This window comes from Schistocerca nitens, chromosome 6 (assembly GCF_023898315.1).
Source record: "Schistocerca nitens isolate TAMUIC-IGC-003100 chromosome 6, iqSchNite1.1, whole genome shotgun sequence".
In the NCBI taxonomy this organism is placed as follows: domain Eukaryota; kingdom Metazoa; phylum Arthropoda; class Insecta; order Orthoptera; family Acrididae; genus Schistocerca; species Schistocerca nitens.
In genome coordinates, this window is record NC_064619.1 from 50,853,177 (window position 1) to 50,867,340 (window position 14,164).

General features: G+C 38.8%; 1 protein-coding gene across 1 annotated transcript in view; it reads right to left on the bottom strand.

Annotated features, from left to right (window-relative positions):
* Positions 1 to 2,926: 2,926 nt before the first annotated feature.
* LOC126262895 (RNA polymerase II subunit A C-terminal domain phosphatase) overlaps positions 2,927 to 14,164 on the bottom strand; it is an 86,029-nt gene continuing 74,791 nt past the window's right edge. Inside the window, exon 8 of the mRNA XM_049959790.1 lies at positions 2,927 to 4,449. Within this exon, the coding sequence (XP_049815747.1) occupies positions 4,169 to 4,449 (281 nt within the window). The 3' untranslated portion in view covers positions 2,927 to 4,168. The remainder of the gene's footprint in view (positions 4,450 to 14,164) is intronic.

Genomic DNA, 14,164 nt, shown 5'->3' on the forward strand with positions numbered 1-14,164 from the left:
ACAGTTCATAATGGGAGGCACCCTCCATGGTATATAGTCATTGTAAGGAAATTTCTACAGATAGGTAGACACTGAATGAAACATGTTTGGCAGTCAAGACAGCAGTGTGTGAAGGCTTCAGTGACATCTGTAGCAGAATACTGTCAAAAAGTCTTTTACAAAAAACAAGAAATTCTGGTTGTATGTAAAGGCTGTTAGTGGCACCAAAGTTAGTTTCGAGTCACTCATGGGCAAGACAGGAACTGAAATTGAGGTTAGCAAAGCAAAAGCATAAAAGCTTAAAACTGTTTTCAAATGTTCCTTCACAAAGGAAAACCCTGGAGTTTTGCTCGAATTTAATCCTCGAACCACTGAATTGATGAGTGGAGTATATATTAGTGTTGGTGGCATTCAGAAACAGCTGAAATCACTGAAATTGACAAAAACACAGGGCCTGGTGGAATCCCCATCATAACTAATTTGCAGCTAGGTTAGCCCATGTGATAACTATAACCTACATAAATCCCTTGAACAAAAAACTGTGCCCAGTAGATGGGAGAAAGCACGTCACACCAGTCTACAAGGAGGATAGCAGATGTAATCCTCAAAACTGCCATCCAATATCTTTTTGACAGCCATTTGTTGTAGAATCTTAGAACATATTTTGTGCTCACACATAATGAGGTATCCTGAACAGAACGAAGTCCTACATGCCAACCAGCACAGATTTTGAAAACATAGATCATGTGAAACCCAACTTGCACTTTTCTCACATGACATTCTGAAAGACACAGATCAAGGCAATCAGATAGATGTGCATTTGACTCAGTACCACACCTGCACTTATTATCAAAAGTATGACTGTATGGAGTATCGGTCGAAATTTGTGACTGGATTGAAGATTTCTTGGCAGAGGATGCAGCATGTTCTCTTGGATGCAGAGTCATTGACAGATGTAGAAGTAACTTTGGGTGTACCCCAGGGAAGTGTGTTTGAACTCCTGCTGTTCATGTTACATATTAAAACAAAGGACATGTTCCACATCCCCAAGAATCATCTCATATTTGGGTCTATGGATGAAAACTGAATCTAATCTAATCTAATGACTTTGTGATCAACAGAAATAGTAACTACAGTTTGAGTCTAGCTCCAATTGCCACAGAATGTGGTCATGTGTGTGTAAGTTGCATCTCTTTGTGTGTGTGTGTGTGTGTGTGTGTGTGTGTGTGTGTGTGTGTGGGCGCGCGCGCGCCAACTTTCCAACAGTCTTTTCTGTTGTGCCTTTCTGTGACTCAGGATCTCCGCTATACAATGAGTATCCTTTTCATTATATTGTTGAACCACAGACTTTTTGCAGATGATGCAGTTATCTACAATGGAGTACAGTATGAACAAATATATACAAATGATCAGTCAGACTTGATAAGATTTCAAAGTGGTATAAAGATTGGCAACTTGCTTTAAAAGTTAAGAAATGTAAAACTATGCACTTTATGAAACGAAAAAACATAGAAGCCCATGAATATAATATGAGTCAGTAACAGATGGAATCAGTAAACTCATACAAATACCTAGGTGTAGCACTTAGTAGGGACATGAAATGGAACGACAACATAGGCTCATTTGGGGTAAAGCAGGTAACAGTCTCTGGTTTACTGGTAGAATACTAGCAAACTGCAATCAGTCTACGAAGGAGATTGCTTACAAATTACCTATGCAACCCATATTAGAATAGTGCTTAAGTGTGTGGGACTTATACCAAATAGGACTAACAGGGGACATTGAACGTATAAAGACAAGGCAGCACAAATTGTTACAGGTTTGTCTGACCCATGGTAAAGTGTCATAGAGATGTTGAAAGAACTGAACTGGCAAACTGTAAAAACAGATGGAAACTATCTCAAGAAAGTCTACTACAAAGTTTCAAAAACCAATTTTGACTCTCGGATTATATTACAAATCCCTACATATATCTCCCATAGAGAGAGATTAATTACAGCATGCACAGAGGCATTTAAACAATCATTCTTCCTGCACTCTATATGCAAATGGAACAGGAAAAGCTCTAATAACTGGAAGGATGGGACGTACACTCTGGCACGCACTTCACACTGGTTTACACAGTAGAGATGTAAATGTAGATTCACATCCATACAATGCTGTGCTCTTGGCTTACACTTTCGGGAACTACTACTTCTGTTCCATATCAATATCTGATACCAGTATTGCCCTTTTATTAAAAAGAGTTTTCTTCATTTGTGCCAATCTACTTGCTTGAAAAACCTTGTATAATCTTTCACTTCTTCCACTACTTTGTCATTCCCAATGTTGATTTTAAGTATGTCATTATCCTCCTTTCAGCTACTCTTCATCACCTTCATTTTTCCTCTGATTATCCTTCTGCTATATTCTTCAGTAAGTACGTATGCTGTCTATTCCTTTTACCACATCTTCAAAGCCTTCCTTAAATCCTATCTTTTTTTTCCTGATGGTTTCAGTAAAAGAATTCAATGTTGCATCTGCAATTGTTATGTTACTGTCTGCCACTTGTAAAGGGCTCTGAACTGTCACTGAATGTCCTCTCTCTTACAAAAAAGTCAAATTTTCTACATATGTCATACATTTACATACTCACCATACTGTGAATTAATCACATGTTGAAAAGCTCATTTTGGTACCTGACTTATTAATGAAATATTTGAAGTGTCTATGTACTGTATAAATCCATAGAGTTTCTTTATACATTAGGTTAAGTATAGTTCATTAAAACATAAAAAAGCAAATAAATTTATTCACCAAATTAGTAACTATTTTACTGCAAATAATAATGTGTGGACAATAAAATTAAAATTTTCATTTACCATAAGAAACTTAGGTGAAAATTCTGAAGTTCCCATTTTCAATTTAATTTTGAAGGTATAGCAACACACAGACAACTTTGTGAAATATTTATGGATGAAATTCCTGAACTGAAATCCCAAGTTTCTCCTTTACAGTGTAGAAATAGTGTAGCTGTTATGTTGAAAAACAATTATTGCTATGGTAATGATGGCATATTGAAACTAATATTGTTAGATGCTCAAATATTTAGAAACTCTATTTAATTTAATGCATCTTCGCACTCTTCTGAGGAAGTCAGCAACTGAACACAAGCAGGAAACAATCAGTTCAGCACACAAAATATTTCATATTTTCACACTTGTCACTACACATTTATGGTTAGTAACTTTTGTTACTTTATTACTACTGAGAAGGAAGGGAAAACAATATTGTTGTTTTGCAGCATTCATTTACTAATAAATGCAGTTCACATTAAAAAACAAATTACTGATGAACACTTCAGCACGGAAAGACTCCTTGGGCAGTTTTGCATATATTTAAGTCAGACTGAAGTCTGTAAGGTTTTCCACAATATCAAAATGTGTTGTGAATCCAAATATTAATGTTATACAGCGTTTTAAAACCTTAAGATATTTTGCACCTCTCTCTTGTCCTCATACTGAGCCACACATTAAAAATGAGTGTTGTAATAATCCTAAAATTACCTTAGAAAAATATGTATGTTTAATGTACATGTACTTTCACAAACTTTCATGACTAGCACAATAAATTATTTGTACAATCTTTACAAATGATTACAGAAAAAGTGCTCATTGAAATGAATGTGTGTCCATGCAAGCAGCTCTGCAGTGCGGTCATATCCCTGTTGCTAATCATTAAGCAAATTCTAAAGACACCTGCCACAACAGGGAAACCTCATGGTTTCATACCTTTAGAGTGTGACCCCCCCCCCCCCTCTCCCCCACATGCACACACCCAGAAAAAGAGAAAAAGGAATGAGGAAGAGAGGAAGAGAGAGAGAGAGAGAGAGAGAGAGAGAGAGAGAGAGAATGCCCACACTGTTCTTGATACATGAGCACAAGCTAAAATTCATTGAAACTTGCTGTAATGTCTTTACAAATTATTAGTTCTTTTCCTAACATGAGAAATCTTTCACTGGGGTAACTTTCAAACTTCAGCCTTTAACTATTCATCAATGCAAAGCAAAGATGAATTTTTGGGTCTATAGTCACAGTTCTAGAACAGGGTACTACTGTATGCTAGTTTGACACCCAAATAAAGAATGTAACTATATGTGGCAGTATGTACCAACAGCAGGAACTTCCACCAAGGCACACTGTAACATAAGTTAGTCACTGCCCGAGAGGAATTCCCTTTCAAGAGCAGCACCCATCATATTCCATTCCCCATCGTCTACTTCATCGGGAGGCTCATCACTTCCATCATTACTTGCACTCTCTTCATCTTCTGGACTATCGACATCCAGATCACTTGGCACCTTTTCCCCACGTCTGAATTTGGCACATGGTGAATCCTCTAGGAGATCTTCATCATCTTCAAATGCCTCCTTCGCTCGTCTTTTCTCTCTCTTAAATTCTTCATGGTGTTTCCAGCCATGTGGACTTTCCGCTGCAAATAAAAAATTACTAGTGTTAAGAATCTGATGATATACTACTGCCACATTAATCATATTATATAATTACCAGCAATAATTTTACAATGACAAGGTGAAAAGTTTTCGACTCTGCACAGCGATGCCACAAAGACTGCTTTCTTTTTGATGGATGGGTGACATAAGCTTTATTGTATTCTGTAATATTTTCTCAGGTGTCAAGTATGTTTTCAGTTACATATATTTTTGTAGAATCATGATATCAACATTATAGTCAGTGAATAATTTACATATATCCTTTGACAAATTCCCTTTGTTGAACTGTATGAGGCAGACTCTGAATCTGAAACTTGCTGCTGCTTTGCTCTGAAAGTGCTGTGGTTTGCATTTATCAGTTAATGAGTGTGAACTTCGAACATAACATTTATCAATAAATTTTATACAAATATGTGCAGATACTTCTTGTAAATAAAGAGTCTTCATGGTATCAAAAATTTAACTTGCCGAGAAGTACGCAATAAAGAACTACTGACAGCTGAACTAAATGGCTTAGCAACCAATCAATATACAAACCACCTGACATATCTGTGCCATCACTTCTGACTTATTTCATCTAGTTAGGGGATTAATAGCCAGCATTCATCTTGTAACAATTCAAACAACAATTAAAACGGAGGTAGAATGACAACATGGAGTGAATGATAAAATCTATGTCGCAATTTTGATACAGAAACCAAAACATTTCCCTCTGCCTAATGGCAAATTGTTATAAATTTTTAACTGTTTTCTTTTCCACAAACATCCTTGTTGTCCCTCTGGACCATTCAAGAATGGTTTTAATTTCCCAAACAGTCAGCATCAGCCAACACGGCATCAACCGAAAATCATTCCAGCATTAAGACACATGCTATAATAAATCCACCCAAGTGACAAATGAAGAGTATCAAACATCTGGTGATCTACTAAAAGCTAAAAGAACCCTAATAGAATTAAACATAGACAAAAATGAGAAACAGAAAGAACTAGTTTCTCACTTAAGGAAAAAAGCATGGTTGGCATTACCAAAAATTGGTACTGCATTAAACAGTTGTCAAAAAGAACAGAACTTCATGTGAGAACGCAATCTGAGAAATTTCACATACATCCAGCCATCAAAACAAGAAGAAAGAAAGAGACAGATGCCCCCTCCCCCCCACCACCCACACACACACACACACACACACACACACACAAAACTCTCACTCTGAAGTTAGTCAGAGGTGAAAGAACACAATGAAAACTTAAAACACAGGACCCTTACTTAGGTGTTCCTCTGTTGACCCAATGACATTGTCAGTTATGATTGCGGTGAGCACAGCGTCACTGGGTTTCACTGTGAATCAATAGAAATGTGTCACCTGTCAAACGAAACGCATTTCTTGTTACATCAGGTCGATGGTTGGGCACTCACACATCATCACCCAGGCGAATGGCTGCTTGGATATGAATTGTGCCCCAGATGCAGGCCAGTGAGGGCAGAATTATGCTATGGAATTCAGTGAGTTGGGCTTCCATGAGATCTGTGGCAGTAATCGAATGAATCATGACAGCAGTGAACTATGTGAATATTACTGCAGATCATCTGCATTGCTTCATGCTTGAAATCTCCCCATATGGTGACAACATCTTCCAGCAGGATAACTGCCTGTGCCGCAAGGTCAGTATCATGCTACTGTAGTTTGAGGGGCATTACAGTCAACTCCCATTGACGTCTTGGCCAACAAATGTGCCTGATCTGTAGCCTTCTTCTTCTTCCATTGGCACTACATCCCAGGATGGGACTTGGCCTCCTCAATAATTTTCTGTCATTCCTCTCTGGACTTCGCCGTTGACCTCCAGTTACGGCAACCGACTCTGGCAGCGTCCTCTTCAAGCTCGTCGCTCCATCTCAACCTAGGTCATCCTCTTGCTCTTCTTCCTCCAAGTTCACTGCAGTAGGCTTTCCTTGTGGGATCTGTCTCATCGAGTCGCATTCCATGTCCATCCCATCTCAGTCTACACAGCTTTATGAACTTTACCACATCCTCCTCCTTACAACAGTCATAAAGTTCATAATTTCTTCACCTTCTCCCGGTCTCATTTTTATATACAGGTCCAAAAATCCTCCTCAATATACTTCTTTCATGTGATCTCAGTTTGTTTTCAACCTGCTTCGTAATTGTCCATGTTTCTGAGCCATAAGTAAGTACTGGGCGTATCAGCATTTTGTAAAGTCGGCACTTAGTCCCTCGTGATATACACTTGGATTTAAAATGTCACAACATTCCAAAGTAGCATCGGTTAGAAGCACTTATGCAAGCCATAATTTCAGTAAAGTTGGTGCCATTTGCTTCTATCTTTGAGTCCAGATAGGTGAAACATTCCACTCGCTCAAATGCCATTCCATCAAGGGTTATTGTGGGCTGTATGGGTTGGTTAGTCCCATTATGCATAAACTTCACCTTTCCTTCATTAATTCTCAGGCCCCTCTTCTCTACACTCAGTTTTAGAGCTGAAAATGCACTTTGTAGATTTCTAAGTGTAATGACATCCAAGTCATCTGCATATCCCAGCAATTGTACAGACTTATAGTAGATAGTTCCTCTTGTCTGAATACCCGATTCGCATACCACTTTTTCAAGCACCAAGTTGAAAAGTAGAAAGGAAAGCCCATCTCCTTGCCTTAACCTATTTCGAGTGGGAAACTGAGGCGATAGCCTCGACTGCACTCGCACAGTACACTGGGGGTACTTTAGGGTGACCTCTATTAAATGCACCAATTTTCCAGGCACTCAAAATTCCTGCACTGCCTCAAAGTTTGGCTCGGTTTATTGTGTCATATGCAGATTTAAAGTCAATGAAAAGATGGTACACACCAACAATGAATTCATTGGTCTTTTCTACTATTTGTCGGAGAGTAAATACCAGGTTTACAGTTGACTTTCCTGGTCTGAACCTGCACTGATAGCTTCCAATAATATCTTCTGCTATAGGTGAAAGTCTACTAAACAGGATATTTAATAATACTTTATATATGATATTTAAAAGTGTTATGCCTCCGTAATTGCTGCATATAAATAGATCTCCTTTCTTATGCACCAGACACACTATCCCTACATTCTGTTCTTCTGGTAACTCTTCCTTTTCCTACATGAGGCACACAATCTTTTAGATCCTACAATTTAGCTCACCTCCTCCAGCTTTCAATAGTTCAGATGTTATACTGTCAGTCCCTGGTGCTTTATTGTTCTTCAATCGGGCAATTGCTTTGTTCACTTCTCCTTGGGAAGGTCATCCCCATCGACGCGCAGGTCGCCGAAGTGGCATCAACTTGAAAGACCTGCACCAGACGAACGGTCTACCCGATGGGAGGCCCTAGCCACATGACATTTCATTTCATTTCAGGTGGAGGTACTATGGCACCATCTTCTGGAGTGACTGGGATATCTTCAATAGGGGACTATGAAGCATCCAACAGTTCACTGAAATACTCTACCCAATGCTCCAATGCCTCCTGATTATCGGTTAGTAGTGCCCGTTTTTACTTTTACACAGGCTGATGCGCAGCTTAAATGCTCTTCTTTCACTGTTAATTTTCTGATAAAATTTTCTAACGTAATTTGTTTTTTGAATTGTCTCCAGTTCTTCAATCTGCTTTCTTTCCCATTCCCTTTTCTTTCTCCAATGCAGTTTCTTCTCTTCTTTCCTTTTATCTTGATAATTTCTTACCGATAAAAGAGTATATGCTTTCTCAAGCATTTTCCTGTACACCAGATTTTTCTCCTGACTACTTCTCTTACATTCTTCATCAAACCAGGAATTCTTCAATTTTTTTCCTTCTTTCCCTAGCACTTCTTCTGCTGCCTTAATGACTGCATCCCTGCAAGCGTTCCATTCCTGACAGAGGTTATCACTTACACTAGGGGTGTATAATGCAAGATTCTCAGCAACCTTCTCAGAGTACGTTTTAGAGATGTCTTCATTTTTTAACTTCGATACCATATACTTCGTGGTGTTCCTTTGACTTAATTTGCATTGGATACTCGAACTCTTAGTTTGGCAATTACAAGGCAGTGGCCTGAATCTACATTAACTCCTCTGTAAGTTCGTACATCTAGTAAGTTTGAGGAATGCCTGCCATCGATAATTACACAATCAATTTGGTTGAAGGTACGCTGATCAGGGCTACGCCATGTTGCTTTACGAACCCTTTTGTGTGGGAACATAGTGCTACCTACTGGGAGGTAATGTTGTTCTTTACCAATCTGTGCATTGAGGTCTCCCATAATTATTTTAGTGTCACACACAGGGCATCTGTCATAAGTTCTCTCAAGGTTCTCAAAGAAGGTGTCTTTATCCTGGTCATCTGATACTTCTGTGGGTGCATGTAGATTGAGCAATCAGTAGTTTGAGAATCGGGTCTTCAATCTCATATGTGAGATCCTAGATGTTATTCCAGTGAATCCTCTCACTAGGTGTTTAAATTTTTGTCTTTCCCTGAACCCTGTATCACACTCATGGTGGCTCTCTGAATCATGGTAGAAAATTATCCAGCTTCCCATATCAAGCACTCCATCATATTTCCTGGGTCAATTATGCCTGCCTTGGTTTTATCAAGTCCATCAAGCAGTGACCTCGGGGCCCCTGCCATGTACAGCGATTGTACTTTCCAGGTTCCAATAAACACATCATTTTTTTCATTTTCGTTTGCCTTTAACAGTGCCATTTTGTCGTCCATAAATCTGTCTGGCTTCTTTACTATGAGGTTTCTGAACAAGAATTTCTTTACAGGAATGGGTTGTTAGCTACTTGCCCAACTTCCAACTTGGAGGACCAGGATTTGTATGAGGTTTACTCCTTTAGGGAACCTAGCTTCACTATGCCTATAGAGCCCTCCCTGCCCTATGTTGTGGGACACACTTTGTCTGGCTCGTTTGTCAAGACCACTCCTGCTTGGATGACCCTGCCAGTAGCTACACTACCACCGACACAGCTCTCGACTTCATCAGAGAATGCAAATCTTCCTGCCCAGCACTGAATTTACCTTCAATAAGGTGATGTCCCTTGGGAAGGCTGATTTGTAGGCACTGGAACACATATTGGGTGCCAACTGCATGCTCGTAAACCAGCATCATGTAGTTTGTGGGAATTGCTTGACCTGTGCATAGACATCTGGTGCCGCATACTTCTGGAATCCTGTCAAGTACCTATAGAATCCTTGCCAGTTTTACAAGAGCATCATCAGAAACTGGAATTAACAATTTAAAGTACAGTGGTTGGCTGATTACATAGCCGGTGCAAGAGACTGAATTCCAGAGATTTTAGTAACGCTTTTGTAAAATTAAAGAGCAAAACTGGTCAATAAAACATACTGAGTGCTGTCCTGGAAAACTTAGGAAATAAATTATTGCCCATTTTCAGAATACTTAAAACCACCATAAACACTTTCATACCAACCAAGAACAAGATAAGAAAATCATTAGGACAAGAAACCACAACTAAGGTCTTATACCAACGTAGGAACACTTATCATATCCAGAAAGCATTGCAGGGAACAAATGTGATAATTGACCAAACACACATCAACTCAAATTCTCTGCTACACAACCACATTAAAATATATACAATATTATGAAGAGGATAGATTGCTACTCAAAGATGACACACTGAGTTGCAGACAGGCAGAACGAAATGAGTGTTACGCATTGAACTTTCAGTCAAGCCTGCTTCAGAAAAGAAAAAAACACACACATTCATACAAGCAAGCACAGCTCATGCAAACAACTGCTTTCACTGGTCGTGTGTGTGTGTGTGTGTGTGTGTGTGTGTGTGTGTGTGTGTGTGTTTGGGCAGATCACTGATATCATAAACATACATTCTACAGTTGGTAACAGCATTCACCAGCTGACACCTGTATCCAAAACATAACATCAAGTAAACAAATGTACATTTCCTTGTGCTATGAAAATGAAATTTCAAAAGGCAGTACGCAGAAGAAGAACAGCTGCAAAGCAGGAAAAACACACATGTAAATCAACATCTATGAAATTTGTAATTAGAAATTTCTTCTATTATCACAGATAAGCAGGACTGCTAGACGTGTGCCAGAACTGTTTGTAACCTCTATACATAGTGTCTAAAATGTAAAACAAAATACAGGGTGTATACGCGGACAAGGAAAAAAAAATTCCTGGATTTCCCAGTTAAAAATACACTTTCTCCCAGGTGAAAATCCACTTTTTCCGTGTTAAGTAACACTATACTTTTCCTCAAAACTGTAAAACTTATCAATCCTTTGAATGGTTATGGTTTTATACATTGGCGTAGAATTTCCTGGCACTTTGGAAGACGAAAATCAGGAGGGGGGGGGGGGGGGGGGGAATGTTGTGGAAAGATCTTTGATGTGCAGCAACATGTATGCTGCATACTTTCGTATTTCCAATGTATAAATTCGAATTCCACCAAACACGGCCTATTACTTTCCGAAACATTCAAATAAAGATTGTGATGCGCTTTTGTAAGCGTCAAAATAGCAACATCACTGTTATGTTGTGTGAACACACAAACAGACAAACTTAATCGTTTAAATTAATATATATAGTGTTGCTACAAGAAAAGCAAAGCTTTCACACATAATGTTGATATTTTTTGCGCGTGTTATGCTTTAAGATACATCAAACAAATGTGCCAGAAAATTTTTTAATAACAATATAAATGTCTGATCTTCTGAGCTCAAAATTCTTCTAAATGGTCGTCCTCAAAGAGTTGATTTTTAAATGAGAGTCAAACCCTCTGTGATTTAAGAAATTCATCGTACATTCTCGCACATAGTTCATCCAGCGAAAAAGGAAATTTTCTTTGAAATCAACACTTTTCAAACCGCCATTCGCAATATTTTCCTGTGATCTGTTACAAATTGGTTCGTATCAGCAATTGCCAGACAACGCCAGCTAACAGGCGTCACCGCACTTGTGCAACTACGACGAAACAGGAAGCCTGTATGTTCATATGTGTAAAACATTAGAAGATCTTACATTATGTCATAAAAGAAACAAGACATCAGAGGATACTGCAAGAGCATCGGAATTTCGTGAACCATACTGAAATCCATAATTTGGCTTAAAGTGCGCATTCATATTTCCAGATTCAGATGTAAATTTTCTTGGAGTACCAGTACTGTATTATCTCCTGTTTGATTCTTTAGTATGGCATAATGCCCTACGTGCTAGATGATGAAAACGTGCACTTGCAAGGCAGCGAACAGTAGAAACTAGCCACCAGTTGGGAATTAAGCATTTCATTTCAAATAAATTGACTACCTCAGTGCAAAAGATTACTAAAAGCCAAATTTCTTTAGAAAATGGACAAAAATAATTTCATTGTTCTGCAAGGCAATTAATGCTTGGCAGTCAGAAAGGTGGAAATAAAATAAAATCACAAACTAATAACATTTGGCCTTCCGTAATTATGTAAATGTATTTTAATTCACTTGATAGCTCCCGGCCAGAGAAATCAGTTTTGTTTTCATTTGATATGAGAGCAATAAACGAAGAGGAAACAGCAAAGTCACTAAACGTAAACATGGGTCACATGGAGACTACCCATCTCGCCACAACAACTCAGACAGCTCTGCACAGATAGTGTGACCCCCCCCCCCCCCCCCACCCGAGCGTTTGAGGAAAAAAAAAATGGACGACTTTTCAAAAATATGTTCATTTTGTAGAGCACGTCTTTCTGAGGGGTCTGATACATAAAACATACATGCTTGAGGAATTGAAGACATGTTATTTGGTCTTAAGTGTGTCAAAATGCAGTTCCCTGCCTCTTCACACACCCTTCTTCTATCGCATGGCACTGTATTTCTTTCTTTGGAATTAAAACATGTATATTTTGTAACGGATGCCGTCAAGCTATATTCAGGACAGTGGAAGTTTTAAAATGTCCTGTGGTGCCTCTCCTGCTCCAAGTCAGCCGGTTCAACAGGAAAAAAAGCCACACTCGCAATTAATACTGGATGGGATTATGGATTATTTGTAACCAGGAGAACAAGAAGTCTTCAGAAAATTTGCAGTATTTATTTCCTACTAGCTAATAACGTCCTGCTTTGTGTGACACAAAATTAAATATACGATACATACAACCAGTAAAGACAAGAGACAATCACAACAGTACACGTTTCTTCAATCCTTAAGTCATGCATTTTTTTCTCTTTCTAATCTTGCTACAGCTTTACATGAAGTGCTTTCCTCTCTGTGAAAGAACTATTATCTCATCAAAGTTCGTCAAATGTTTTGCTACATGAAAAAATGAAATGTCAACGTCTAAAACTAAAAAAGCTCTTAATACAAATAGTACTTAAGACTGGTGTGGTTTCTCGATCTGATTATGTGTATTTTGTCACTGTCTGCTAGATAAAACGAAATAGGCCTGTCTAATATTGCAGCAATTGCAACCCACACAAAACAAATGAGACTGTTTTGGCACAAATGGCCATTTTTATAACATGACAGAATATAATTCACGAAGTACCAATATCAAATGCCTATTAGGCCTACTACAAGCAAAATGCTTTATGTCAGGAAATAGTTTCACATTCTCAAGCATGAAATTGAAGATTAGTAGTACGAAATTTTTATATAAATTTGGAATCGTCTTATTCTTCCACAAATTGTGTGATGTCCCCATTTATTCTCTTTCCTCGTTCTAACAAACAATCTTGTCATCACTAATTCTGTAACTGCTCCTGCCAATGTCAAAACTTATTTTCCAGTTAACTTCACTAACTCTTCCATAATCACCGGTTTAGTTATCCAGTGTTTATTCTCCCGTTAGACGTTATTATGTGTTTGTAGAACATGTTTTCCACACTACTCCCAGAATAGAACTTTAGCAGCTGCTAGCGAGGGACTGTACAACTGGCCTTATTAGTGTAGCGGTCTGACCAAAAGTTTTCTGTCAAAATTACATTTTCTTGGACACTCCGAGAAGATAATATGCACTATTTCTTACCTGTTATTTCTGTTAGTTGTTTATTTCCCCCCTGGTAGTCTGAATCTCCCCCCATGAACCACAGACCTTACCGCTGGTGGGAAGGCTTGCGTGCCTTAGCGATACAGATAGCCGTACCGTAGGTGCAACCACAATGGAGGGGTATCTGTTGAGAGGCCAGACAAATGTATGGTTCCTGAAGAAGGGCAGCAGCCTTTTCAGTAGTTGCAGGGGCAACAGTCAGGATGATTGACTGATCTGGACTTTTAACACTAACCAAAACAGCCTTGCTGTGCTGGTACAGTGAACGGCTGAAAGCAACGGGAAACTATGGCCGTTATTTTTCCCGAGGGCATGCAGCTTTACAGTATGGATAAATGATGATGGCGCCCTCTTGGGTAAAATTTTCCCGAAGTAAAATAGTCCCCCATTCGGATCTCCGGGCGGGGACAACTCAGGAGGACGTCATTATCAGGAGAAAGAAAACTGGCATTCTACGGATCGGAGTGTGGAATGTCAGATCGCTTAATCGGGCAGGTAGGTTAGAAAATTTAAAAAGGGAAATGGATAGGTTAAAGTTGGATATAGTGGGAATTAGTGAAGTACGGTGGCAAGAGGAACAAGACTTCTGGTCAGGTGAATACAGGGTTATAAATACAAAATCAAATAGGGGTAATGCAGGAGTAGGTTTAATAATGAATTAAACAATAGGAATGCGGGTAAGCT